Source organism: Hesperophylax consimilis, chromosome 18 (assembly GCF_061612785.1).
Source record: "Hesperophylax consimilis isolate HC1 chromosome 18, BYU_Hcon_1.0, whole genome shotgun sequence".
Taxonomy (NCBI): Eukaryota; Metazoa; Arthropoda; class Insecta; order Trichoptera; family Limnephilidae; genus Hesperophylax; species Hesperophylax consimilis.
Genome location: NC_142853.1, coordinates 21,412,431 through 21,439,419, shown reverse-complemented (window position 1 = coordinate 21,439,419; position 26,989 = coordinate 21,412,431). Strand labels below are relative to the sequence as shown.

The 26,989-nt window shown below is 32.7% G+C and overlaps 1 protein-coding gene across 1 annotated transcript; it reads right to left on the bottom strand.

The window, feature by feature from the left end:
* Positions 1-1,113: 1,113 nt before the first annotated feature.
* Positions 1,114-26,879, bottom strand: LOC149415492 (transmembrane protein 185B). The gene is made up of 7 exons (XM_089642675.1): positions 26,761-26,879; positions 26,402-26,578; positions 24,189-24,396; positions 9,383-9,512; positions 8,606-8,736; positions 8,144-8,267; positions 1,114-6,594 (listed from the first exon to the last, which is right to left on the bottom strand). Exons 1-7 carry the CDS (start codon positions 26,796-26,798, stop codon positions 6,293-6,295), a joined length of 1,110 nt encoding a protein of 369 aa, XP_089498801.1. The 5' UTR covers positions 26,799-26,879; the 3' UTR covers positions 1,114-6,292.
* Between the last annotated feature and the right edge of the window lie 110 nt (positions 26,880-26,989).

The window sequence follows — 26,989 nt, the reverse complement described above, 5'->3', positions numbered from 1 at the left end:
TTAATTAATTAATATGTCTTTGCCCGATCTGAACCCAAAGACTGACTTTCTCATCTGACTTCTGGGCCCAGAGTCAAAAGTTTTATCAATCGACCATTTAATATATACAGGGTTTTCCAATAAGAGGTGTTATTTTGAATAGCCCGCTATTTCGGTAGATGTTACTTATGAAGCTGCCATTTTTTGACATTTGACAAGTAGAAACTAAGCCATTAATAAAAATGGAACGATACACGCTTCAACAACGCATTGAAATTATTAAAATTCACTTGAGTGAATCAAATGCATATCATCTTGAGTGATGAGGCCCATTTCCACCTCGGTGGCTTCGTCAACAAGCAAAATTGTCGCATCTGGGGCTCGAAAAACCCAAGAGTTATTGTTGAAAAGCCTCTCTATCCTCAACATGCGATTGTTTGGTGCAGTTTATGGTCCGGCGGAGTCATTGGATCTTACTTTTTCGAAAATGAGGCTGGAGCAACAGTTACGGTGAATGGATTGCGCTATTGAGAGATGATTAATGATTTTTTATGGCCGGAATTGGATGGTATTGATCTGGACAACGTTTACTTTCAACAAGACGGCGCTACATGCCACACAAGCAACGAAACCATTGATCTTTTACGATTGAATATCAAAATAACACCACTTATTGGAAAACCAATATATATATTTTTTTGAATTAACTCCTCACAGGAGGTCCCTAAGGTAATCATCTACCTCATCTTTGGGGATGCTTTGTAAAGGTAGGAGTGAACTTGTGTATCGAAGAGATCCATGTTGTAGGAGGAAGAAAACACAAATCATCACAAGAACAAATTGTAGAAGCAACCCGTTTTTATGTGACAAAATGTCAACCGTCTACGAATGTTTGGCATGTTTCTTGACTGTGCACCGGTGTCGAAGGGATCATTTGCATTATCGGAGTATCTTCCATTGAAATTCCAATAGAACAAGGATAGAATTCCCACCAATTCAGTACCATGAAAGACATCAAACATATGTAAATAAAACTACTACCTTATTTTATAACAATTTTATTTAAGTCAACAACCTTTCACTGAACACCAACAATGATCATTGGAAAACTTCATCTTATTCTAAATTGGTTAGTTACAACTATTGGTTGATCAATTGAAATATTATTTGAACACTTCTAATATATTACAATGAAAGAAATGAAAACTTCATTTGGATGTTCTAAATCACAATAGTGACAATGAAAAATTAGCAAATTTATTTTGAAAGCATTCTTAATTTAATTAATATCGTAAACAAGAGATGAATTTACCAAAATTCTACAAAATAAACAGTAGATTAATTAAATGTCATTCTAATATTAAATAAACTAAACCCTAAACGAACATTGTTTAGAAGTTTGTCTTACGAAAAAGCCCACAGAGTCAGGTTTGAGTAAAAATAAATAAATAAAAAAACATTGACAAATCATCGTAGTCACAAAAAGATTGGAGGAAAGATACAGGGGTCGTCCATAGATGAGTTGAGCTGATGGCCCAATAATAGAACTGTCGGAGCAAGCATAGACAAAACTGGAAACCGAAGATGTTAATTAAAGTATGCCAGAAGGCTTATAAGGAAGCATAGGTAGGAAAGTTTCGGTATCTGATTTTGTTGCTAACGGCTTTTCTCAGCCAACGATAGGTACCACTTAGGTCAGATAAATCAACTTGAAATAATATACCCACTGATTCTTTACAAATGTAAAGAGTAATCCACTCTCAGTAAACCACCGTTCGATTATTTGACAACTACTGTAATCTGTAGTTATTTCGACTAGTTGAAAGCACAAAATTGAGCCCAATAATTCGTATTATGTCAAATTCAGTACTTCGCCGTGTGCCTCTAATTGTTTGAATAAGTTTACAAAATGGAGTCTTCTCGCAATCGTAAACATGACACCTTAAATTTAAATAAAAAATTGAAATTTTAAGAAATATGTATGTATTAGCGATGGAATAAGATGCAAGGTAGTTAGTAGATGGGTGTTCAAGTCCAGATATCAAACTGAGATGTCATTCACGTCTCTGAGTATGTAGTGACAATTAATACTCATATAATTTTAATGGTGCTATGATAAAAAAGAGTAAGCGTTTAATTGAGCAGTGGCACGGTTTACCGGGAGTCATACTAATACGGCTTATCACAAAGACTAACTCAATTGTGCGGTTCGCTCACGAAAGACTCGTCGCTAATACGAATGCAATATAATCCGCAGCATTCACTAATTGGACACTTGCCCGATTTTCGGAGTGGCGGATTAGTGAGAGAGTTACAGCAGTAATATTATTTACCACCGATTTGCAAAATATCTATTAAAACTTTTACATTTTTATAATCTAAGCAAAATTTGCACTATTCTGCCAAATAACCTAGTAGAATAAAGATAAAATTAGGTTACATAATAAAAACAGAACCCTGTTAATCCAGTTGCTTAAATCAAATCAAGTATTCCCATGACTTTATACAAAACCACATTAAAAATAACGTCAATGAACAAGATTTAAATTCAAATTAAAACAAATTCTTCATACCAACTGGACTTCGCCCACGAAGTGTCATAATCAGCTGTTGTTGAGGTGCCATTTTACTCGCGTCTATGCCGTGTATGTCACACGCTGTGCCGGTAGAGGTGAATAGACCTTCAGGCTCAGAATTAATCAAAAACAGTGATTTCCGTCAGCACAAAAGCAAAAGAGTACTAGGGTACATATTTGTAGAAGAGTTAAGAATTCAGTTTTTTTCATATATTTTTTACTCTTCAAAATTGATAAAAGTGCATTTGCGTCACGAAGTTGCAATACCCTCTTTGGAATTTACATGGAGGACATGGCTAGCAGAGGATTGAAACTGCAACGCGTGGGTGGCTTCTGAAGCTTTGTACCATTCAGCAAATAACATTAAATAAGATTTAAGATAATCTGATGTAACATGAGATAAATTGGGGTAATAAATTTTTGGTAATAAATTTTCGGGTTGAAGCATTAACTGCCAAAATCATGAGGTACATGATTTTGGCAGTTAATGCTTCAACCCAAAAATGAGAATTACCCCAAACATTCCAAAAATTTAATTTTTGCACAAGCACCATTTTGCTATTGAGACAGCGATTTGAGATACGAATTGGGCAGAGCATGTCAGCAAAAAAAAATGATAAAATAATAGCTAGTTTGTATCTTTTCATACTTGTACATATTCTGAAGTATGAAATACAGTTCCACAAGAAAAAACCTATTGAATAGTCTATAAACAATGAGATTCTATTTGCCGTATATAGACAGCATAACCTATATCCATCAATAATTAATTATAATCAGCACAGTAATGGAATTCATTGACTTAATTTACAAATCATTAATTCTACTTTTTACTTAATCCCACTATCTGCATCATATAAACAAATATGCTATAATATATTCTCAATTGTACATTGTTTTTTTTTAATTTTTTTTTTATCACAAATGTTATAATCTAACAGTTCATTAATGATTTTGATGTTCAATTGCGAATATTTACCCGTAAGCAGTGGTTCGCATCATCGTTTTTGTGTAAAAAGTGAATATGCTAAGTGACTGGTCTTCTTGTAAACATCAACAATGGATTAACGGATGAATTTTTCTGACAAAAATTAGGAAAAAAAACTAGTTTGGCGGGATTATTTGAGCAGCTTATGGATTAAAGCAAACTGTGACTTGGAAATCTAAAAAAAAAATGGTTTTATTGTGAGAAAAATGAATTAATTACATAAAAAAAGGTAAGAATTGACTTTATGCTGACTGAGCATTGTATAAATATTAGGTATTAAGGCGATGCACTACGTAGTAATGCAAAAACATGTGTTTTTGGTTTGAAAATTTGGTCGCCTAGAAATGTTTCAGATGCTTTAATTAAATACTGTGAGTAGAATACATCTTGGCCTTTGAAATAATCGAGTATTTTTTAGATAAGTCTTTTTATAAGCCCAGAAAAAATAATGTATAAGGCCCATGGAAACTGCTTTAAAGTTCAAAATCTCCTACTTACGAACCCATTTTCGGTTATGATTTTATTGTATAATGTGGCAAATTAAGTTGTTTATAAAATGATAGGAAAAAAAATTAAATATTTATGCCTGAACATCCACAAAATAAAATAAAAGGCACTTTTTGGCCATGTTTTTTTCTTGCATAAATCAAAACAGGCGGATGGTGTTAAGCGGGAATTTAAACCTTATCGCCATCTACGTAAGGGGTGTTATTGATAGCGGCTCGATTTAAAATATTACACGACGTAGTGCATCGCCTTAATATGTATATGTTATAATGAAACACCACGGTACAAATGTTAAGATTCAAAAGAATGTGATATGAAGTTTGATAAATTTTACTGAGTGTCTAATTAAAAGCAGTGGCGGCTCGTGACTTTTGGGTGTACTAGAGTGCTAATATTATAAATAAATCGAATTTTAGAAATATAAACAAAAAATAGTTTTCAGCTACAACAACATAGCCATTTCTTGTAATATAAGCACTCTAGTACACCAAAAGTCACAAGCCGCCACTTGTTAAAAGCTTTAACTTGAGGCAGAATTCAGTTTAAGAGACAAGTTGTCTTATAGAAGGATTAGCACTATTAACCGCTCTCACCAATAAAAACTCAATGAACGCTATGAAGTTATCTGAAAAATTAATCTTTGTAAAAGACTTACTGAAGGATTACAAATTGCTTAACAAGCTAGAATGCATATGACAAATGAAATGGAGATTTTGTTTTTCTTAATTACTTAGCTCAGTTTGATTGGTAGTAGCGGCCTATCTTAGACCTTTACTACATCGTTTCTTTGTAAATCACTGCAACTTTAATAAAAAAATTTAACCTAATAATAAATTAGAAAAAAATATAACACCAGATTATTTACTTTAAAATGACAACCACTAATAATAATATTGATTTGCAATCATGTTAAACTGACTTCTATTAGTATTATGGATAATCCAACGTGAGAATGAATTGATATATTTAATTAGATGCTAATAATATTTTAACAGTGATATGAATTCATTTGATTACCGATTAAGTTTAATTTTGCAACATTAGAAGCGATTAGTAAATCTGAAAAATTAATTTTTTCATCGTAGTAGAACAATTTCCAAAGGTTAATAATATAATATGTGTGTAGTTTTTTTTCTCTGAAACATTGAAAATATCACAATTTTATGTAACATCTAATTTAATTGGCTAAGTGTTTAAATACTATTCTTTTTGTGACTGTTGAATTAAAAATTAAAAAGTTATCTAATGAACAACATTTTAGGAAAATAATTAATATATAATAATAAACTGAATATAATTTTTTATGTGAATACCGCACAAAAGTCCTAACTGCGCTCAACTAACCAGTGCCAGTGGGTCTATTGCATCCCCTACTGGGGTATGTTTGGAGGCTTAAGGGCCTGGGGAGGTGAAGGAGATGGGCAGAGGAAGGTGGGGAAGTATCCGGCTGTTCAGATCTGGGCACCAAACACGGCTAAAGCCATTTCAAGCAACGTTTCGATTCTGAACTGTGGTCTTTTACCAGGAGTATCTACCACTTTGCTTAGTGACGTTTACAACTATATCGCCTTCACGTAATAAAATTCAATAGTAACGTTACGTTTAAAAAACTTTATAACCGGTAGACTGAAACAAGCGCAGCAAAGTTACAAAGCTTCCCAATCATAATATTACATAGAAAAAAGTTATGATATACATTAGGTACTAGAGAATAATTTATTGAATAGTGAACAGTGTTCATTGATAGTTTTAACAAGTGCACTCCTGTCAATAGGAATATAGATTTACTCCCAGATCGACATTTCACACATTAACCTTCCAGTACCCAAGATGGCACATTACGTTACCAAACGTTTTGATCTTTAGTATCGCCGTAAGCTTACACAATACAAGACTTCAATTTCAGCTATATATTTTTACAATTATTTCATCAATTATTAATTTCATAAAATGTCATCAAAAAAGTTTGCAGGAAACAATCAAAAAATTACAAACAAAGGTAAGAAAAATGTGACTAATAAATAATTCTAACTAAAAAGATGGCTGATTTTTTAAAGTCTAATTATAAATAATTGATTTATTTAAAAATTGACTGTTTATCTAAAAATTTCTAGAAATGTGTAAATAACTGAAATATTTGACGCTGGCGTGTGATCGGAAGGAAGTTTTTTTAAGTTTGGTAACAGGAAGATTAAGAGCAATGGTCAACAATGGATAAATTTCCATGATTAATAAAATCAGTTCAATCGGGTATATCTATGCTTATGATTGGCACAACAGGCTTTAAGAGTTCATTTTTCTTTTGGTTTTTCGAAGACTTTTTACAGAGTTTCTCTTTGGATCTTGTATCTCTGTTTTCTCTGAACTGGTCCCCGGAATTGGGATTCTGGGGGCCATCTCCCGCCGTCTGGTTACTCGCCCCTCGTGGATTTAAGCCACTTTGCTGATTGTTGTCGTTGTTGTACGCAATGTTGGCATACTCTTGCAGCAGCGGGAATACCGAAAGTAAAAACTGACAGAAGTCTTTGCGCATTCCAAACCACCCTAGAAAATAAAACATTCATATTTAAATAATAATCAATTCTGTCCTAAAACAGTATTTTTTCATACGATTTTTATATAACACGGTCAACAATGCATAATTATTTATTATATTCGTCACGGTCAACAATGCATAATTATTTATTATATTCGTCTACACAATTTTACAACATTACCTAATTGGTTTTAAAAGTACCAATGATACATTTTGTATGTGCCATGAAACTCTCTTAAGAAGTTTTCCAAGGGACCGGAAAAAAAAACTTCTTAAGCAGGGATTATTATTATTTTTTTATATGTGGGATAAATTGGGAAATTTCGCAAATTCAGTCTTCAAGAGACCTTAAGCATTGGAGAAGCAGTAGACTTAAAATTAGTTTGAAATAAAATTTGAAAATTAAAATTAAAAATAGTGGACAGAATAGACATCTCTGGTCAGTTTTGTATAGATTTTGCTCTGCAGGTAAGTGATAATGAATTACAGTAAATATGCATTAGGCAGCTGGATTCATCCGAATTATATTGTTTGACAAGAGAGGGCACCACTAGTCCTGATTGTCATCTTCTGAGTTTAAATATTTTTGTCACAAGTAAGTGATAGTACTTTTATTACAATATTAAACAATTACAATATTCAATATTATTCTAAATCTACTCTCTTGAGAGCTGGTCGTGACAGATTATTTGTTCATGGTGCGAATGCAAGTGTTATTGTGCTGATTGCCGTCCGCTGTCGAATTTGGAGATTAAGGAATCGCTGCCAAACTCAATGCGAGTGATATATTCGGTGAGTCTTCTGTTTTTATGTATTTGGTGGCTGGATTATAATTTGTTACGTTTCTTGCAGAGTGAATTTTGTAATCAACCCATTTTTTCATAGGGAAATAATTATTCCCTGATGGTCTGTGTGGCTTACAAGCCAGATCATCACCAAGCATGAAAACTTCTTAAGTGGGAACTTCTTAAACGAGTTTCACTATAGTGTCAAAAATCTTGGAAACACACTGTAGATTTCAAAGAATATATCGATTTTGTCATCTAGCATATTTAGACAGCTGGTAGCACATTCCAATGAGCGAATTCTGATGCAGATTTGAACAACTCGCTCGACAATACAACAAGTTGTGGTGACGTCCTTGAGTGTTGAGACTCCTGCACGAAAATCACTGGTCGATACACGGCAGTTAATGAAATTAAAAAATATAAAAATAAAAAAAAATCGGAAGTTTGAAAAAAGGAATTTATGACACCCTGTATATTCCATTGTGGGGGTATTTCACCATACTCTTGATAGCTTATCCGTAGGATAACGAATATTAATAAATGAACAAATAAAAATTTGCAGTAGGTATAAAACTCTTATCAACTCATACAATATATTCGTCAGACTTTATAATTATAAATAAAAAATCATAAATATACGTTATCCTATGGGTAAGCTATCGAGAGGATGGTGAAGTAACTCTGTATTATTTATTTGTGATTGTACGACAGAACGTGGATGTTTTTTTGTATGTTTGAAAGTCAGTGAAAAATAAATAATTGGACTTACATCGGTTGCCGCCTTTAGCACCAAACGACATCAGGATGAGAGTGGCGTAACTGATAAATAGAGGGCTCACAACGACAATGAACGACAGCGACAATCCATCGTCTAATTTATTGGCTAAGAGCACCTGCAGGAACAACACAAAACATGGAGAATTATTTAAGATTTAAGCAGGATCTGTGGCATTTGTATGTAATATAACTCTGGTACGGAAGAAAAATGTCATAAATCAAAGTCACATTTTTCATGAGACAATAGCAGTTTTCTCAAAACATGAAAATACTGTAAGTTATACAGATTTAGTTTTGGGTGTGTCGGTAACCGCACAAAACAGAACACAATAAAATAATAGGTTAGGTTATGATGTTATGAATTTATATTTTCTCTTTTCTTCAGTGTTCTATTTTGCTACTGTTCTGTTTAGTCACTTTCCTTTAAAACTTTTTTGCAACTGAATGAACCAACCTGAAATATGAGTATAGGCACAACAGTGAAGGTGTACGCAAGCGCCGTGTTGAAGCTCGTCCTTCGCTGGTGGATGTTCACTTCCGGAGTCCTCAACAGAATTCCAGCAAAGATTATGCTATACAAGACACCTAAAATGACAAAGCATCGTTAACCCAAAAGACGCCACAGTATCATATATGAGATTTACACAAAATGCACCACGTATATATGGCTATCGCAAATATGATACATGGGTTTCGCTCGGTGAATTCTTCGGTAAAATTAGTTTGACCTAACTTTTTATAAATTTTGTTTTCCCTGTGATACCTTCAAGATTTCATAAATTACAAATGGTTTTTCACTAAAATAAAATTTCTTTTGAATACTTTGAAGGTAGAGATTTTGTCTTCTTGATAAAGTACACATAACCACTGGATCGATTGGTGTCATATTATTTGATTAATACCATTCCTCAAAATATTAATATGAAAAATATGGAACTGCTTACTGCAGCTCAAAGCCAACGAATCCACTTAGATTTCGCCGTTCATCCCATATTTTTAGGTTCTATAAATATGGCACAGTATGACAAGCGATCTTTCAAAACATTTTTGCAAAATGGCAAAATATGCCGGAAAATCACTCCAGTGGATATACAATATTTTACATTCGTATTTATAGTGAGTTAGTTAAAAAGGGCCGTGTGCAGTTATTGCTTACAACAAAACTTCCTACATTATAAAGATTAACGAATTTAATTTTTCACTGGAAAAAATGTCTAAAAATGAAACTTACCAACTAAGCTCAAACACATCAATATCCAGAAAGGTACAAACACAACTTCCCAAGTCCATGAAATAAATCCATCCAACTTCAGTGCTAGGAAGATAAATTGCAGGATGTTGACAGCGCAGAAGAGTTCCAGCTGAAAATTCAAACATTCAAATGTTATTTAAGTTGTTAACGTTTACAATGCGATCTATCCCACCACGCGGAATGTTCTTTATAGAAACTTCATGGATCACCTATACACGAAAGTCGCGAAGATGAGGTCAAACAGCAGATCGTTGTCTTCGGGCTTTTTTGTATGAAACAAATTGGTCCTCTATTTAACCATAGATATGCCAATATATAGACAGTACAATTCTCATTCTGAGCCTACTTATTACACTAAAAAAAATAAAAATCTTAAATTTGAAATGTCAAAATATTACCTCATGACAGGAACGAACCACTTGGCCTTGGACATCTCGCTAATATTGGATAAACAATATATTGAAATCTGTCAAACTATAAGAGAACGGCATAGTCGAGATCAAAATATCAAACAACCATAAATGTTCCACTCAGCCAGCCTCACCTTTCAACAGTTTATTCCATAGACTTTCAGAGTTTTTCATTGGTGGATATAGTTAGGCAACAATATTTCGGTTCCAATTTTCGATCGGAGTTTTATCCCCAATGTCAACTTAACCCTAGAAATGCCAAGCTCTTTCACAGATAAAATAATTATCTTTTCAAGTGACTTAAAAAAAGGATAAATATTATAATACATTATTTCCTTGCCAAGCAAATAAAATATATTTTAATATGCTAGGAGCACTTCTAAGGTTCAAAATACCTTAAAATAGAGGCATGGCGGATATGCTAGTAGCTCATGTATGTACCAGTCTGGTATAGACAAACTGCGACCCACAAAACTTTTGTCAGAGTTCATTAGGTATACAAAAATACCTTGACTCTTGGTAAGATGACTAACAATTTTTACCAAACGCCAGCTGATTCTATTTTCGTATCAACTTATTTGTTGTTTGCAAAAATATTTTTTTGTAAATTTTACTGTCTTACTAGATAATGTGTTTATGTATTGATAAAAATAGTATATAATGAGTTTTTTTTATTGTGCCATCGTATCTATATGGATTTGTAGAGATTAATCAAGCTAAATCTGGGTCATGAAAATAAATTGTTCTAAAAAGAAAGTCCCTATTCAAATTGTCTATCTATCTATCTATATGTCTATTCGAGCTACTCGAAAGGTTATCGATATCTTGTTCACATCATAAGAAGTGATACATGCATGATTACTAATTCCCTTGAACACTTTGAATTCTTAATGTCTAACAAAAATATATGTTATTTTCTAAGATAATCTATACACATTTGACGAGTTGAAAACTAATTATATTAAATTTCCTCGATAGAAAAAAATCACACAGCATGCTCCAAAAACTATTAAAAACACGCTTAGTTCTGTTATTTGACATGCTTTAGGAATGAAAAAATTCAAAGTGTTTCTTTAAATGCCACTTAAGACATTTGTAGAGAATTTTGCTTTATTTTAAATAAGTCATGCTATATTAAATGTTTTCACTAAAGCCAATTAATTACAGCATAATTTGATAAATAATGGCGCATTCACTCTAACATTATATATACATATCTCCCTTTCAACCCATCTTCTTCTTCTTTTTGAACGCTTACTACGGAGCCTTAGGTTGGGAATAGATAGTTGGAAAGAATAATAGGGATGCGTAGTTTGGTCAAATCAACTATAGTTAACCAAAATCAATTTATCCCTGTGCAAGTACAACTAAACCGAATTTTTGAAATAAGAGATTTAAAGGACTTTCTGATACCTTACTCGAATTACCAAAATCGAACACAGGCACTTCTAGCATTACAAATACATAGTAATAATAATATATATATAAACAACAAAAAGGTTGTTGAACAACAAAAAGGTTGTCGCAGAAAACATATGGGATGTAAAGAACAATTAGTTATCGATTCTGTAATTCTAAAACAGATTCAAACTCGAAAACGTAATTTACATACTTGCTATATAGACTACCAAAAGGCTTTCGATAGTGTCCCGCACTCGTGGCTGATCAAAGTATTAAAAATATATAAAATTAACCCCATTATTATTAGCTTTTTGGAAAATATTATGTCCTTTTGGAATACCAATTTACTTATCAATTTAAAAGGTAAGAAAATAGTAATACCGGGCATTTCAATTAAAAGAGGGATTTTTCAAGGAGACTCATTGAGTCCTCTTTGGTTTTGCTTAGCATTGAATCCTCTATCTAAAATGTTAATTAAAAGCAAGTTTGGAATAAAAGTTAAGGGTAATACAAGGGAGAGTAGTACAATTTCGCATTTATTATTTATGGATGATATAAAATTATTTTCGAATTCTGAACAAAATTTAGAGAAAATGATCGAGGTAGTTAAAAACTTTTCAGATGATATCAAAATGACATTTGGTATAGATAAATGTAGAACGATCCATATAGAAAAAGGCAAAATTGTAGATGGGGACGAGAGTATATTTAGAAATTTCCAAATTACTAGTATGAAAAGGGATGAGGTTTATAAGTATTTAGGATACCCACAATCAAATAGATTAGACCATAGTAGTATTAAAAATGATATTAGGATTAAATTTCAAACTAGGATAAGGAAAATTTTAAAATGCAATCTATCTGCTAAAAATTTTGTAAAAGCAATAAATACTTGGGCAATACCTCTATTAACGTACTCATTTGGCATAATTAAATGGTCTAATACAGATTTAGATAACTTAGAAAGATTAATTAGAACTACGCTAACAAAGTTTAATTGCCATCATCCAAATTCAGCTATAGAACGAGTTAATTTACCTAGAAATTTAGGAGGTAGAGGTATAGTCAAAATAACTTCTTTGAAACATAATCAGGTAGAAATGCTAAGAACTTTTTTCCATAGGAAAGCTCATTGCTCAGAAATGCACAAAATAATTTGCAAGGCAGATAGAAATATTACACCTTTAAATTTATACGATGAGAATGCCAACATTTTTATAAATCCCAACCAGGAATTATTAGATTCCTGGTCAAATAAAATTTTACACGCAAAACACTTCAATTATCTCAACCAAACGTATGTTGACAAAATTAAGTCAAACAAATGGTTGAGTATTGGAGAGTTGAGCGCAGAAATAGAAGGATTTATGCTTGCAATTCAGGATAGAGTCATTAATACTAAAAATTATAGAAAGCATATAATCAAAGATACAAATCAAATTGATGATTTGTGTAGAAAATGTTTGGCTTTTCCGGAAACTATAGAACATATTATATCGGGATGTTCTATATTAGCACCGTCCGAGTATACATTTAGGCACAATCAAGTTTTAAAAATAATTCACCAAAATTTGGTAATTAAACATAACTTGATTGACTGCCGTAATGTAGTACCATATTATGAATACGAACCAAATTCATTTTTAGAAAACGAATTTTATAAAATATATTATGATAAAACTATACTAACAGACCGAGCGATTAGTCATAATAGACCCGATATAGTTTTACATGACAAAATTAAAAAAATAACTTATATCATTGATGTTGCTATTCCAAATTCCTGTAATATTCAAAAATCTGTTAGTGAAAAAATAAGAAAATACACAGATTTAGGAAATGAAATAAAAAGAATTTGGCATTCTCAGACTATAAAAATATTACCATTCGTTATTTCGGCTACTGGCATTATACCTAGCTCTTTAATTAAAAATTTAGGCGTATTAGATCTATCAAAAAAATTATATATAAAGATGCAAAAGTCGGTCATTTTTAATACATGTAGGATAACAAAAGATTTTTTAAATATTTATATTGAGGGATCAGTAGGATTTATAGGCCCTGTTAGAAGTTCTACCGAGCCGAACCCTCTGATATGAAAATATCTGGAGACGGTGAATTTTTTTTTCCCATTTGATATCTGGTGATTTGACGTGTTGTTGTTCTTGTATTGTTTTGTATTTATTTTACTTATATAATGCACTTACATAGTGTTGATTGACTAGCTGATCATTTGTGGAAAAGTGAGTGGAAGGGTTAAGTTTTTCCTTTGGGGAAGACTTAACCCGGACAACTAAATCGGAAGTTTATATATATATAGGTCCCACAACATTTATTGCGTCCGTGCGTAAATCCGTCTTTGGGCGTCCAGCACTTCTAGTTCTTTTTTTTAGATTGTTTTTGTGAATATTGCACTATGTTTTATTCACGATAATCGCTAATATCATATTTTTTTAATATTCATAATAATGCAGGTTTTGATGTTTACTACACTCTCATACATTTCTAGCGTCACGTACATACTCACGTCCGGGTGTATATTTTTTGTATATTGAAGGTTCCTTTTAATATAGGTTTCACGTCCGTTCACTCTAATTTAATTGTTACGTCTGCCGTATATTGCTGACTATTCTAATAAAGGTTTCACGTCCATACTGAATAATATATTCTTGCGTCCGAGTGTATATTATTTGTTTGTTACATGGCGTTTTGAAGGTCGATTTAATTTTTACGTCTTCCGTATATACGGCCCTTAAGACTCTTGGATTTGTTTTGAGAGTTTCAAAAGGTAAATTTAGGCCGTTGTTATGCCCCTTATATTATTAAACCCCTTAGGATTACATGACTTATTCTGATATGGGAGATATATTTCACCTTAAAAATAATTAATATAAATATTGTTTATTTTAATTCTTTTATATATCGAGACAAATAGATATGTATAATTTTTGCAATCTTTTCTTTATTTTGAATATCTACTTATGTGAGACTTCTTATCATTTTTACCAATGTATCTTATTTTATTATACGCTTTTGTTGTAACATTTTTTTTTTCATTCTATTTTTTTTTTCTCTATTGTTTTAATTTTGAAGAATTTATAATAACTGCGATACTCAACTATTAAACTAGAATGTAAACGTCTATTAGGTGTAATAAATAAATTAACAAATAAATAAACAACACAAAATATTTCTTACTTTTCTAGTGAAGTTTTCACGTTCATAGTGAATTAATTAATTAATTACAGCTTCTGTGGCTGAGAGATAAGACTCTCGACTCGCAATCCGAAGCCCGTAATCTGACGGTCAAACCCGGCGTGCGCAAATAAATTTTTATTTGTTTGTGTTATTTCACAATTAATACATTAAACATAATATAAAGTGTGTTTGCAGCACGTTCCAGAGTGAAATATACTCTCAGTATCGCCCTGGTGTGTGACCACCATTCCGAATGGAAACGTTATTTCCAAGCTTTTGCCGTGTTTAGTGACCAGATATAAATAGCCAGGTACTTTTCTACATTTCTCTTCCTCATCTTCTTCCCCTCCCCAATACCTTCACCCTAGTACTCAGATTGGAGATGCCACAGTCTCGCTGTTCCAGACGGGAGCGGTTGAGACTCTTGTGCGGTATATAAAAAATATATGTATATATATTTATGTTTTATTTTTTTGACATCCAGAAACACACCAGACCTGACAACAAACTGTCTATTGATAGTGAGAAGTTTTAATGAATATCTTGTTGCACCTTGTATACAAACGTACCTACTGGGCGCAGGCGTGCGACAATTTTTTTTACAACGATATCCTTAGTAAAAATGTATCATTTCACAACGCGCCAGTTCGCTCCATTGCAGAGGGCGGTCGGACATTTTTAGGTCGGGATATCAATTTACCGTCCACTGTAAACCATCTTACAAAAATGTCCACCCGCGCAAGGCGCTTTTTAGTTCTGAGTGCTAAGTGGCAACGTTGTAAATGAACTGAATGTTGCCAAATCTGGGGTTTTGCTTCACCAAGGACTCAAACAATACATAAAAATGTACAAATTCGCCAACGGCCATGGGGACGCAATACTATCGACGAAATGCGTGGACGCAGCACGGCCGTCGTTATGTATACAAAATAATATCTACTCGTGATTGGTCACGAGGATACAATACCATCGACGCAGAACTTCTGTCGTTACGTATTCAATATAATAATATCTGTTTTTATATTTAACTTAATTAGTCCAACCTCAAATTGCAATATTTTAATTAATGAGTTAAACTTATTAATACCATTAAGTTCAAAATAAAAATATTTTTTTTTATTTTTATTTCTTAACATCTTTAGTGTTACAATATTTACAACATAATATTAAATAATATTTAAATCACTTTTCTGATAAGTAAGATGCTTGTGCTTAGGAGAGGACAACAATATATTTTTACATATTTATATTGCAAATATTATTACAAAAACTATTAATAGCCTTACAAGAAAATACAATAAAAGTAATAAAAACAGGTTAGTTATAAATAATACCAAGGAATGATAAGCAGAAACATAATATGTGGAGTTTATTAAGCAGAATTGATTTGAAAGTACCTACACGGCACACACGCTCATGTAATCTAGTAAAATAAAAATGCTTGTCTTAGAAGAATATGTTCAACATATGTATAATAACATTCTCTCTGATTCTATCTTCGATGTAACCAAAATAAATATAAAAACTATATTAAAAATGTATTAAACGTGTACCAAACTGCATAAAATGTTATTATATTATGTAATGACATATATTATGTAGTATTACGTTATAATAATCTTCTGTTTTAATAATCTCCTGTTATAATAATCTCCAGTTAAAATAATCTCATGTTATAATAATCTCCCTCTTGAATAACGTTATATTTTTTACAAAATGAAACAATACTATGTTTTAAACCACTTTATATTTATTTTATACAATATTTGGGTTCAATCCAAACCGGTCGACGAAATATAAATAAAAATAAAGTGGTTTAAAACAAAGTATTTGTTTCATTTTGTATAATGTCAAGCCACTAAGTGTTTGCTTTCTTCGATAAATTTAATATTTTTTAGTTCTTGTAAGTATAGTTTTTAAATTTTTACATACATAATAGAATAGAATATTGCGGAAATCTGCAATTGGTTTCTCAGTTAGGTAAATTACACGTGTATAAATGAACCACATTGTAAACTGTTGATTTCCCTGAAATAATATAAATAAATAAATAATTTAAAACAATAAGAAAATTTATTAGGTGGTATTAGAGAATTTTAAATTGTTTTTTTTTTGTAACTGTCATAATTTTCCTCAGATATATCCAGGAGTAATTTATTGAATAATTTTATACCGTTAAATAAATAATGATGTTTTGCTGTTGTAGTTCGAACTAGTGGTACGGTTAGTCCTCCAATATAAATAATTATTTAGCTTAAAATTAATTATGGAATATTATTTTTATCAAATAAATCTTTATGTAATTGAAGTTCTTAATGTACGAGTATTTTTGTCATAAATTTTTGTGAGAAGGGGAACCGGGAAACCTTGGAAAACATTTATTGTTGGATAGTTATATGGCTTTTTTAAATATGATTTTTATTAATATTTTTTGAATTGTCACAAGTGGACGTAGGTATGATTTATACGCACCCCCCCCCCCGCAAACCACGATTTCATATTGTAGTAGTGTAGAATGTGCAAGTGCAAAATAAATACCTTTAAGTATTTTTAATGATACAGTATTTCTAAGTCTAAAAAACATAAAGATGAGTTTTCTCATTCTGTCTACTGTGGAGTTTATTTGAATTTTCCATTTGATGTTATTATCGATAATTATTCCAAGATGTTCACAGCCTAAGCACCCTGATCAAGTTTCTGAAGGAATCGCTTGGGTACCTACTGGATTATAAGGGTATAACGAGCTATGTATTCGATACATGCGATTATATTAATTGGCTAATTATTTAGATTCATTAATTGACAAACAGTTTGCGTTACATATTGGTATTTCGTTAACATTGATATCAGTAAATTTTTCTTTAGCATCGACTACAATTCCACTACTTTTATTTTTGTGATAATTTGTGACAATATGTCACTAGTATTTTGGAATACTTGGTATATTTTTATGTATTGCATGCGAGTGTGCCTCGGATAGTATTAAAAAATCTGGTTGTGGACATAATGTTAAATACATAGGTATACCAGAAGTTCGTCCATGTTTCAAATTATACTCCTTATGTTTAAGTGCAAGATTGTTAGTAGATTTATTATATTGTTCTAGATTTTAGTGCATTCGCTGTATGTTTCACACACGTATTCTTCTATATTTTGATTTTTTGTTGATTTCATTTAAGTTAAAGTTTTCATTGCATTTATGAAGGTGTGATAAAATATATATTTATAATTCTATGAATATATTAATAATAATCCTCACAATTTGTGTTACGATATTCTTGCTAGATTTCAATTCATATCTTGAGGTTTTTATTTTATTCTATAAGATTTATTTTATATTCAGATAATATTCGGGAACTTATAAATTGTTTGTTTAATTGACAACAATATTTAATTTAAAATAAAACAATAACTTTGTAAACACCACTTTTATTTTTTATACTTTGTGCCGACCGGGTTTCGCTCCCAAAAAAAAACGCTTTTTCTTTTAAAAAAAACAACAACGGACGCAATACTACCAACGTAATGCGTAAACGCATCACGATCGTCGTTATGCATTAAAAACTACGCAGGATACTTCTTAGTTCTTAGTGTCAAGCGGCATCGTTGTAAATTAACCCAACGTTGCCAAATCTGATGATTTACTCAACCAAACGCTCAAATAATGTATAAAAATGTACTCGTGAATGGCCATGGGGACGCAGTACTATCGAAGTATTGCGTGGACGCAGCAAAATCGTCGTTATGCATTAAAAACCACGCAAGACGATTCTTAGTTCTGAGTATCAAGCGGCATCGTTGTAAATTAACCAAATGTTGCCAAATCTGATGATTTACTCAACCAAACGCTCAAATAATATTTAACAATGTACTCCGAATGGCTACGAGGACGCAGTACTATCGACGTAATGCGTAGACGCAGCAAGACCGTCGTTATGTATTCATAATAATATTTCAACGTGATCGGCCAGGGGGACGCAATACTATCAAAGTAATGCGTGGATGCAGCATGACCGTCGTTGTATATTCAAAATAATATCTACTCGTGATCGTTCACTGGGACGCAATACTATCGACGTGATGCATGGAAGCATCATGATTGTCATTATGAGTTAAAAATAGTATATTCTCATGAGCGGCTACGGGGACGCAGTACTATCGACGTAATGCGTGGACGCAGCACGACCGTCGTTATGTATATAAAATAATATCTACTCGTAATCGGTCTTGAGGACGCAATACTAACGATGTAATGCGTAGACGCAGCATGATCGTCGTTATGTATCGAAAATTATATTACTTCGTGGACGCGGCAAGATCGTAGAAATGAATAAAAACATACACTGCTCGATATATACATCGTGTAGCGAACCTGTCGGCAAAATGTCAAACGTTCAATATTCGTTTCCAGACATTCTGAGACATTTTTTGCTTCCACAAAAATTTTTGCCATACGATTCTACATGGGGTAAGCATCGTTCTGGCCAATTTTGAGGTCAAAACATTGCAGCGTCCGTATATCGGACGCTGTAAGTCGGTGGACGCTGCAATGCTATGGAGTTTTTAGGGGTCGGACGCAACAAATGTAGCGGGATATATATATATATATATATATATATATATATATATATATATATATAGGTCCCACAACATTTATTGCGTCCGTGCGTAAATCCGTCTTTGGGCGTCCAGCACTTCTAGTTCTTTTTTTTAGATTGTTTTTGTGAATATTGCACTATGTTTTACTCACGATAATCGCTAATATCATATTTTTTTAATATTCATAATAATGCAGGTTTTGATGTTTATTACACTTTCATACATTTCTAGCGTCACGTACATACTCACGTCCGGGTGTATATTTTTTGTATATTGAAGGTTCCTTTTAATATAGGTTTCACGTCCGTTCACTCTAATTTAATTGTTACGTCTTCCGTATATTGCTGACTATTCTAATAAAGTTTTCACGTCCATACTGAATAATTTATTCTGGCGTCCGAGTGTATATTATTTGTTTATTACATGGCGTTTTGAAGGTCGATTTAATTTTTACGTCTTCCGTATATAATGCCCTTAAGACTCTTGGATTTGTTTTGAGAGTTTCAAAAGGTACATTTAAGCCGTTGTTATGCCCCTTATATTATAAAACCTCTTAGGATTACATGACTTATTCTGATATGGGAGATATATTTCACCCTAAAAATAATCAATATAAATATTGTTTATTTTAATTCTTTTATATATCGAGACAAATAGACATCTATAATTTTTGCAATCTTTTGTTTATTTTGAATATCTACTTATGTGAGACTTCTTATCATTTTTACCAATGTATCTTATTTTATTATACGCTTTTGTTGTAACATTTTATTTTTTTTCATCGTATTTTGTTTTCTCTATTGTTTTAATTTTGAAGAATTTATAACTGCGATACTCAACTATTAAACTAGAATGTAAACGTCTATTAGGTGTAATAAATAAATTAACAAATAAATAAACAACACAAAATATTTCTTACTTTTCTAGTGAAGTTTTCACGTTCATAGTGAATTAGTTAATTAATTACAGCATCTGTGGTTGAGAGGTAAGACTCTCGACTCGCAATCCGAAGCCCGTAAATCTGACGGTCAAACCCGGCGTGCGCAAATAAATTTTTATTTGTTTGTGTTATTTCACAATTAATACATTAAAAATAATATAAAGTGTGTTTGCAGCACGTTCCAGAGTGAAATATACTCTCAGTATCGCCCTGATGTGAGACCACCATTCCGAATGGAAACGTTATTTCTAAGCTTTTGCCGTGTTTGGTGACCAGATATAAATAGCCAGGTACTTTTCTACATTTCTCTTCCCCATCTTTCCCCCCCCCCCCTAATACCTTCACCCTAGTACTCAGATTGGGGATGTCACAGTCTCGCTGTTCCAGACGGGAGCGGTTGAGACTCTTGTGCGGTATATAAAAAAATATATGTATATATATATGTTTTATTTTTTTGACATCCAGAAACACACCAGACCTGACAAAAAACTGTCTACTGATAGTGAGAATTTTGAATGAATATCTTGTTGCATCTTGTATACAAAAGTATCTACTGGGCGCAGGCGTGCAACAATCATTTTTACAACGATATCCTGAATAAAAATGTATCATTTCATAATTCGCCAGTTCGCTCCATTGCAGAAGGCGGTCGGACCTTTTTAGGTCGGGACATCAATTTACCGTCTACTGTAAACCATCTTACAAAAAATGTCCACCCGCGCATGGTGATTTTTAATTCTGAGTGCTACGTGGCATCGTTGTAAATGAACTGAATGTTGCCAAATCTACCGTTTTGCTTCACCAAAGGCTCAAACAATACATAACAGTGTATATATTCGCAAACTGACACGAGGACGCAATACTATCGACGTAATGCGTGGACGCAGCACGGCCGTCGTTATGTATACAAAATAATATCTACTCGTGATCGGTCACGAGGATACAATACCATCGACGAAGCACTTCCGTCGTTACGTATTCAATATAATTATATCTGTTTTTATATCTAACTTAATTAGTTCAACCTCAAATTGTAATATTTTAATTAATGATTTAAACTTATTACTATCATTAGGTTAAAAATAAAAATATTTTTTAATTTTTTTTAACATCTATTTCTTAACATCTTTAGCGTTACAATATTCACTACATAATATTATGTAATATTTCAATCACTTTTCTGGTAAATCAGATGCTTGTGCTTAGGAGAGGACAACTATATATTTTTACATATATTTATATTGCAAATATTATTACAAAAACTCTTAATAACCTTACAAGAAAATACAATAAAAGTAATAAAAACAGGTTAGATATAAATAATACCAAGAAATGATACGCAGAAACATAATATGTAGAGTTTATTAAGCAGAATTGATTTGAAAGTACCTACACGGCACACACGCTCATGTAATCTATTTAAAGAAAAACACTGTAAAACCAATTCAAATAAAAATGCTTGTCTTAGAAGAATATGTTCAACATATGTATAATAACATTCTCTCTGATTCTATCTTCAATGTAACCAAAATAAATTTAAAAACTCAATTTAAAATGTATTAAACGTGTACCAAACTGCATAAAATGTAATTATATTATGTAATGACTAATGACATATAATATGTTATAATAACCTAATGTTATAATAAGCTCCCTATTGAATAACGTTATATTTTTTACAAAATAAAACCGTACTTTGTTTTAAACCACTTTATATTTATTTATCACAATATTTGTGTTCAATCCAAACCGGTCAACGAAATATAAATTAAAATAGAGTCTTTTAAAACAAAGTATTTGTTTCATTTTGTATAATGTCAAGCTACAAAGTGTTTGTTTTCTTCGATAAATTTAGTATTTTTTAGTTCTTGTAAGTATAGTGTTTAAATTTTTGGATACATAATAGAATAGTATATTGAGGAAATCTGTAATTGGTTTCTTGGTAAATTTCACATGTATTAATGAACCACATTGTAAACTGTTGATTTCCCTGAAATAAAATAAATAATATGAAACAATAAGAAATGTTATGAGGTGGTATTAGAGAATTTTAAATCGATTTTCTTTGCAATTAAATAATAATTTAACAATAACTTTGTAAACACCACTTTTATTTTTTATATTTTGTTTCGACCGGGTTTCGCTACCACCGAATGTTCTTCAAAAAACAATATTGTTTCGTTCTTCGTTCGATAATGATTTCAATGTAAAATAGTTTGTTTGTGTAAACTCCGCTCATACGAGTTTTGAAAACATAGTGTAGAGATATAATATAAAATAATAATCATCCTAGACATGAAGAAAAGTCAATAGGTGTTGCATATTAAGTAAAAATTGATAAATGTATCCAAGACACTATCCAGATAGCATTTAGTTCGAGTTGAATCCTGCAATGATACATAAAGATAGCAGCAAATAAAAATATGCGTTAAGAAAATAAAGATTAAGTATGTTTTATTTTTATAGTGAATATCTCACAAGAGTCCCAACTGCTCCCGTCTGGAGCTAGTGAGACTATGGCATCCCTAATTGGGGTATATTGAAGGGGAAGAGATGGGGAAGAGAAAGGTGGGGAAGTACATGGCTATTCAGATCTAGTTACTAAACACGGCTAAAGCCACTTGGAGCAACGTTTCAATTCTGAATGGTGGTCTTACACCAGGGCGATACTGGGAGTAACTTCCACTCTGTTGGTAATTCTTAGTCGAAGTATATTACATTACTGTAAGTTAGTAATATGACCGAATCAGATAGGGACACATTATCTCAGTTGGTAGGGTCACGGCTCGGAAACCCAAAGGTCCTGGGTTCGAGTCCCAAATGTGACAGCGCCTTTTTCAGATTTTTCCGTTTCAAATGTTCGATTGAATTTCGCTAATATTGTCTTCATTAATTAAAAATAATACCTTATCTAGATCGGCCACGGGTACGCAATACTATCGATGTAATGCGTGGATATAGCACTACCATCGATATGTATTAAAAATAATGACTATTCGTGAATGGACGCAATACTACCAACGTAATGCGTAGACGCAGCACGATCGTCGTTATGCATTAAAAACCACGCAGGACGCTTCTTAGTTCTGAATGTCAAGCGGCATCGTTGTAAATTAACCCAATGTTGCCAAATCTGATGATTTACTCAACCAAACGCTCAAATAATACATAACAATGCACTCGTGGATGGCCACGGGACGCAGTACTATCGAAATAATGTGTGGACGCAGCAAAACCGTCGTTATATATTCATAATAATATTTCAGCGTGATCGGCCATGGGGACGCAATACTATCAAAGTAATGCGTGGATGCAGCACGACCGTCGTTATGTATATTAAATAATATCTACTCGTAATCGGTCTCGAGGACGCAATACTATCGACGTAATGCGTAGACGCAGTACGATCGTCGTTATGTATTGAAAATTATTTCGACCGTCGTCGTATATTCAAAATAATATCTACTCGTGATCGTTCACTGGGACGCAATACTATCGACGTGATGCATGGAAGCAGCACGATTGTCATTATGTGTTAAAAATAGTATATTCTCATGAGCGGCTACGGGGACGCAGTACTATCGACGTAATGCGTGGACGCAGCAAGACTGTCATAATGTATTCAAAATAATATCTACCCGCGAACGGCCATGGGGACGCAATACTATCGACGTAATGTGTGGATGCAGTACGACCGTTGATATGTATATAAAATAATATCTACTCGTAATCGGTCTCGAGGACGCAATACTATCGACGTAATGCGTAGACGCAGCAAGATCGTCGCTATGTATCAAAAATTATATTACTTCGTGGACGCGGCAAGATCGTAGAAATGAATAAAAACATACACTGCTCGATATATACATTGTGTAGCGAACCTGTCGGCAAAATGTCAAACGTTCAATATTCGTTTCCAGACATTCCGAGAGATTTTTTGCTTCCACAAAAATTTTTGCCATACGATTCTACATGGGGTAAGCATCATTCTGGCCAATTTTGACGTCAAAACATTGCAGCGTCCGTATATCGGACGCTGTAAGTCGGTGGACGCTACAATGCTATGGAGTTTTTAGGGGTCGGACGCAACAAATGTAGCGGGATATATATATATATATATATATATATATATATATATATTATTATAGCATGTGTTTAATGTAACCTAGTTCATCGTGTGAATACATAATATAATTTAAATGAAATAATGTGTTAGATGTTAATAGTCTGAATGAACCTCAAAGCTTCTGTCATGTTTGAGCGCCCAGATGCAGACGGCTATGGACACGATGCTGATGAAGATGAGGGGGATGAAGACTAGGATCCAGAGGTGGCGGCCCGAGTTGAGTTTGTCGCACACCAGCAGCTCAAACATCAGCAGGATGAGGTGCAGCGCTAAACTTATCAGCATGGCCTTGTAGTGGACATATGCCTCGCCCTCCAATCTGAAATACAAACAAATTCAACAATACTCCATGACAATTTATGCAATTTCTGTCATTTATAAAGTTTTTAGTAAATATACAGAAAATAGAGAAAAATAAGAAATAGAGAAAAAATAAGGATTGTGTGGAATTTTATAATTTTTTTTTTATAAAGAAAGACAAACATTCCCGGGTTACGAATAACCTGACAATATTTGAAAATATCCTACTACCACCACAGTAAGCTGAAAATTTTGCTTGTGTTGTGATGGAGGACTTAGCCAGCCGAGGAATTGAACACACTACGCCTGGGTGGGAACCAAACGCGATGTCAACTCGGCCACCGACCGGTCAATTAAAAATATTATGTGGGAATATGATGAGCTGTAAAATGTTAATCTATTTTGTTGGCTGTTCAGCGCACAAGTGAACGATAGCGCAAGACGTGTCTGCTGGACGGCCATTTTTATTGAAGCGAAAGTTTTAAGTTAGTTTTTTTTCTTCTCTTATTTAATCCAAAAGATGAACCTATGATGCTAAAATAGGTTAAATTAAGAAATAAAAAAAACGAGCCTAAAAAAACAATTTTGATATTATTTTGAAAACATGGCGTGAAGAAAAGGGTGACCGGATAACTCATCAAAATGACAATTCAACACACCTATAAGAAGTGTTATAAAGTTATGAAAAGTGATGAAACAAAAACTAGGTTAAATAGGTTACATATGTAACTATTTAACCTAGTTTTTGTGTCATCACCTTTAATTACTTAATATCACCTTTTAAAGGTATGTTGAATTGTCATTTTGAGGATTTATCATGGAACAGAAGAAAAGACGTCAAATTAACATTTTTTTTAAGAAAACAGCTACTAAAATGCATTATTTTTCATTTCCGATAACTGAAATACTTCTCCTTATTATCTAACTGATACAAAGCGTTTTTAAAACAAAATGTGCGTATAAGGGTGTCCCTACTTTCTGTATATTTACCAAGTTTTTTTAACTTTTATAAAACATGATTTTCAACACAATCTATCCCACCATGCGTTTTATTGACACAATGTATGTATTTTAGAGAAACTTCATGGATCTTATGTGAGACATTCACCACGGGGATAGCCGCTGATGGATGACATATGCAACAGCGGCAGAGATAAGATTAATAATGTCCGATTTGATTTGAGATTTTCACGGCCAAAAGTATTATAGTGATTTATTTTTAGGATATTATGCCATGTTGCGCTACCTCGTTCTTTAGCCAACGTTTCGGACAGCATTACAGGGTCACACATCTGCCCTGATAAATATTGGCTAAAGAGAGGTAGCGCAATACGGCATAATACCCCAAAAATAAATCATTATAACTGATAATGTCGAGGTAAATCAGTTTAAGAATTTTGCTGCCCTGTAAAATGAGGTAAAAGTTTTAGTAGTCTTAAATAAGTAGTTTCGAGTTAATGTTAAGTTAGTTTTCGAGTTAATGAGATAATTTAAAACGGTATTCCAAAACAATTACCGAACTTATCATTTGGAGGGCGTTTCAATAGCTGAGCAGCTAAAGTGTTTTTTGGTTTTATTTTATTTTTTTATTTACGTATTTGTGTACATTTAAGTTTACAAATTACTAATTAATTTGTTACAACATCTTGAACTTTCCAACTGGGGCAGACTTTAAGTTTTTCGGCAGCGCATTGTAGTATTTCATCCCTTTATATAGTATACTATTCTGAGTATTTGCCTTGTCCTTTTTTGGTAGCCTGATTCCATTGCACATCCTTGTTTTATGTTTGTGTATGTCCTTGTTGTATACAATTTTATTTGAAAAATATTTGGGCAGCAGGTTGTTTACTATTTTGTGTACAAATATCATCGTGTTCAAGGTCAACATCTGTTTCACCGTTAGCCAATTTAGTTCCTTTAACATTTTATTTACTTTTGAATATCTATTTCGTCTGAGTATTGTTGGTGAAGTTTTAGCTTAAGATGCTCTGATCTTACAAATTATGTTTAAATGTCTTTATTACCTGAAATGGGGACATCTCCACCAGACGTAGGTGCCCACCGTCGCTCCTAATATCACCAGGAGTTTCCAGGCCCATATTGGGGCAAACACAGCCCAATAAGACCAGGTTATGACATTGTCCAGTCGCAGCGCTAGCAGGGCTGTGAATATCAACAGGCAAGTGTGCACAACGAATTTACTGAAACATTAAACAGATTTGTATTTCTTCAGGTCATGTAGATAACACAGATTTAGTACATTCTCAATTCAAGGCTGACGGCCGAGATTATGCGAAATATATGGTTCAAATAAAAAACTATTGGTTTGGCGGAAATTTATGACGAAATCATGATTTTAAATATAATATAATTGTTATTTTACCTGGGATTAAAATCTTGAAACAATGTTTGTAAATTCATAGTTTTGACGTTTCAGATTTCAGATGTTTCATCAGTGCTGCCAGTGTACAAGTCATAGATTGGATTGGATTGGATAAACCACTGATGGCAGTGGATAAACCCATAATATACCATTCAAGTACCCGTAGTCAATAGGTATTCAGTATTGCCAGTGTTGGGGCTGAGTATTCGAGAAATAGTTCGGGGGAAGA

Bases quoted from the DNA above. Each gene is read 5' to 3' on its own strand.
- LOC149415492 (XM_089642675.1), bottom strand. From the start codon at position 26,798: ATGAATTTACAAACATTGTTTCAAGATTTTAATCCCAG. The intron at 26,579-26,760 runs GTAAAATAACAA...TTAATGTTTCAG, and splicing joins TTTCAAGATTTTAATCCCAG to TAAATTCGTTGTGCACACTT. The intron at 24,397-26,401 runs GTAATAAAGACA...TTTGTATTTCAG, and splicing joins TGGAGATGTCCCCATTTCAG to ATTGGAGGGCGAGGCATATG.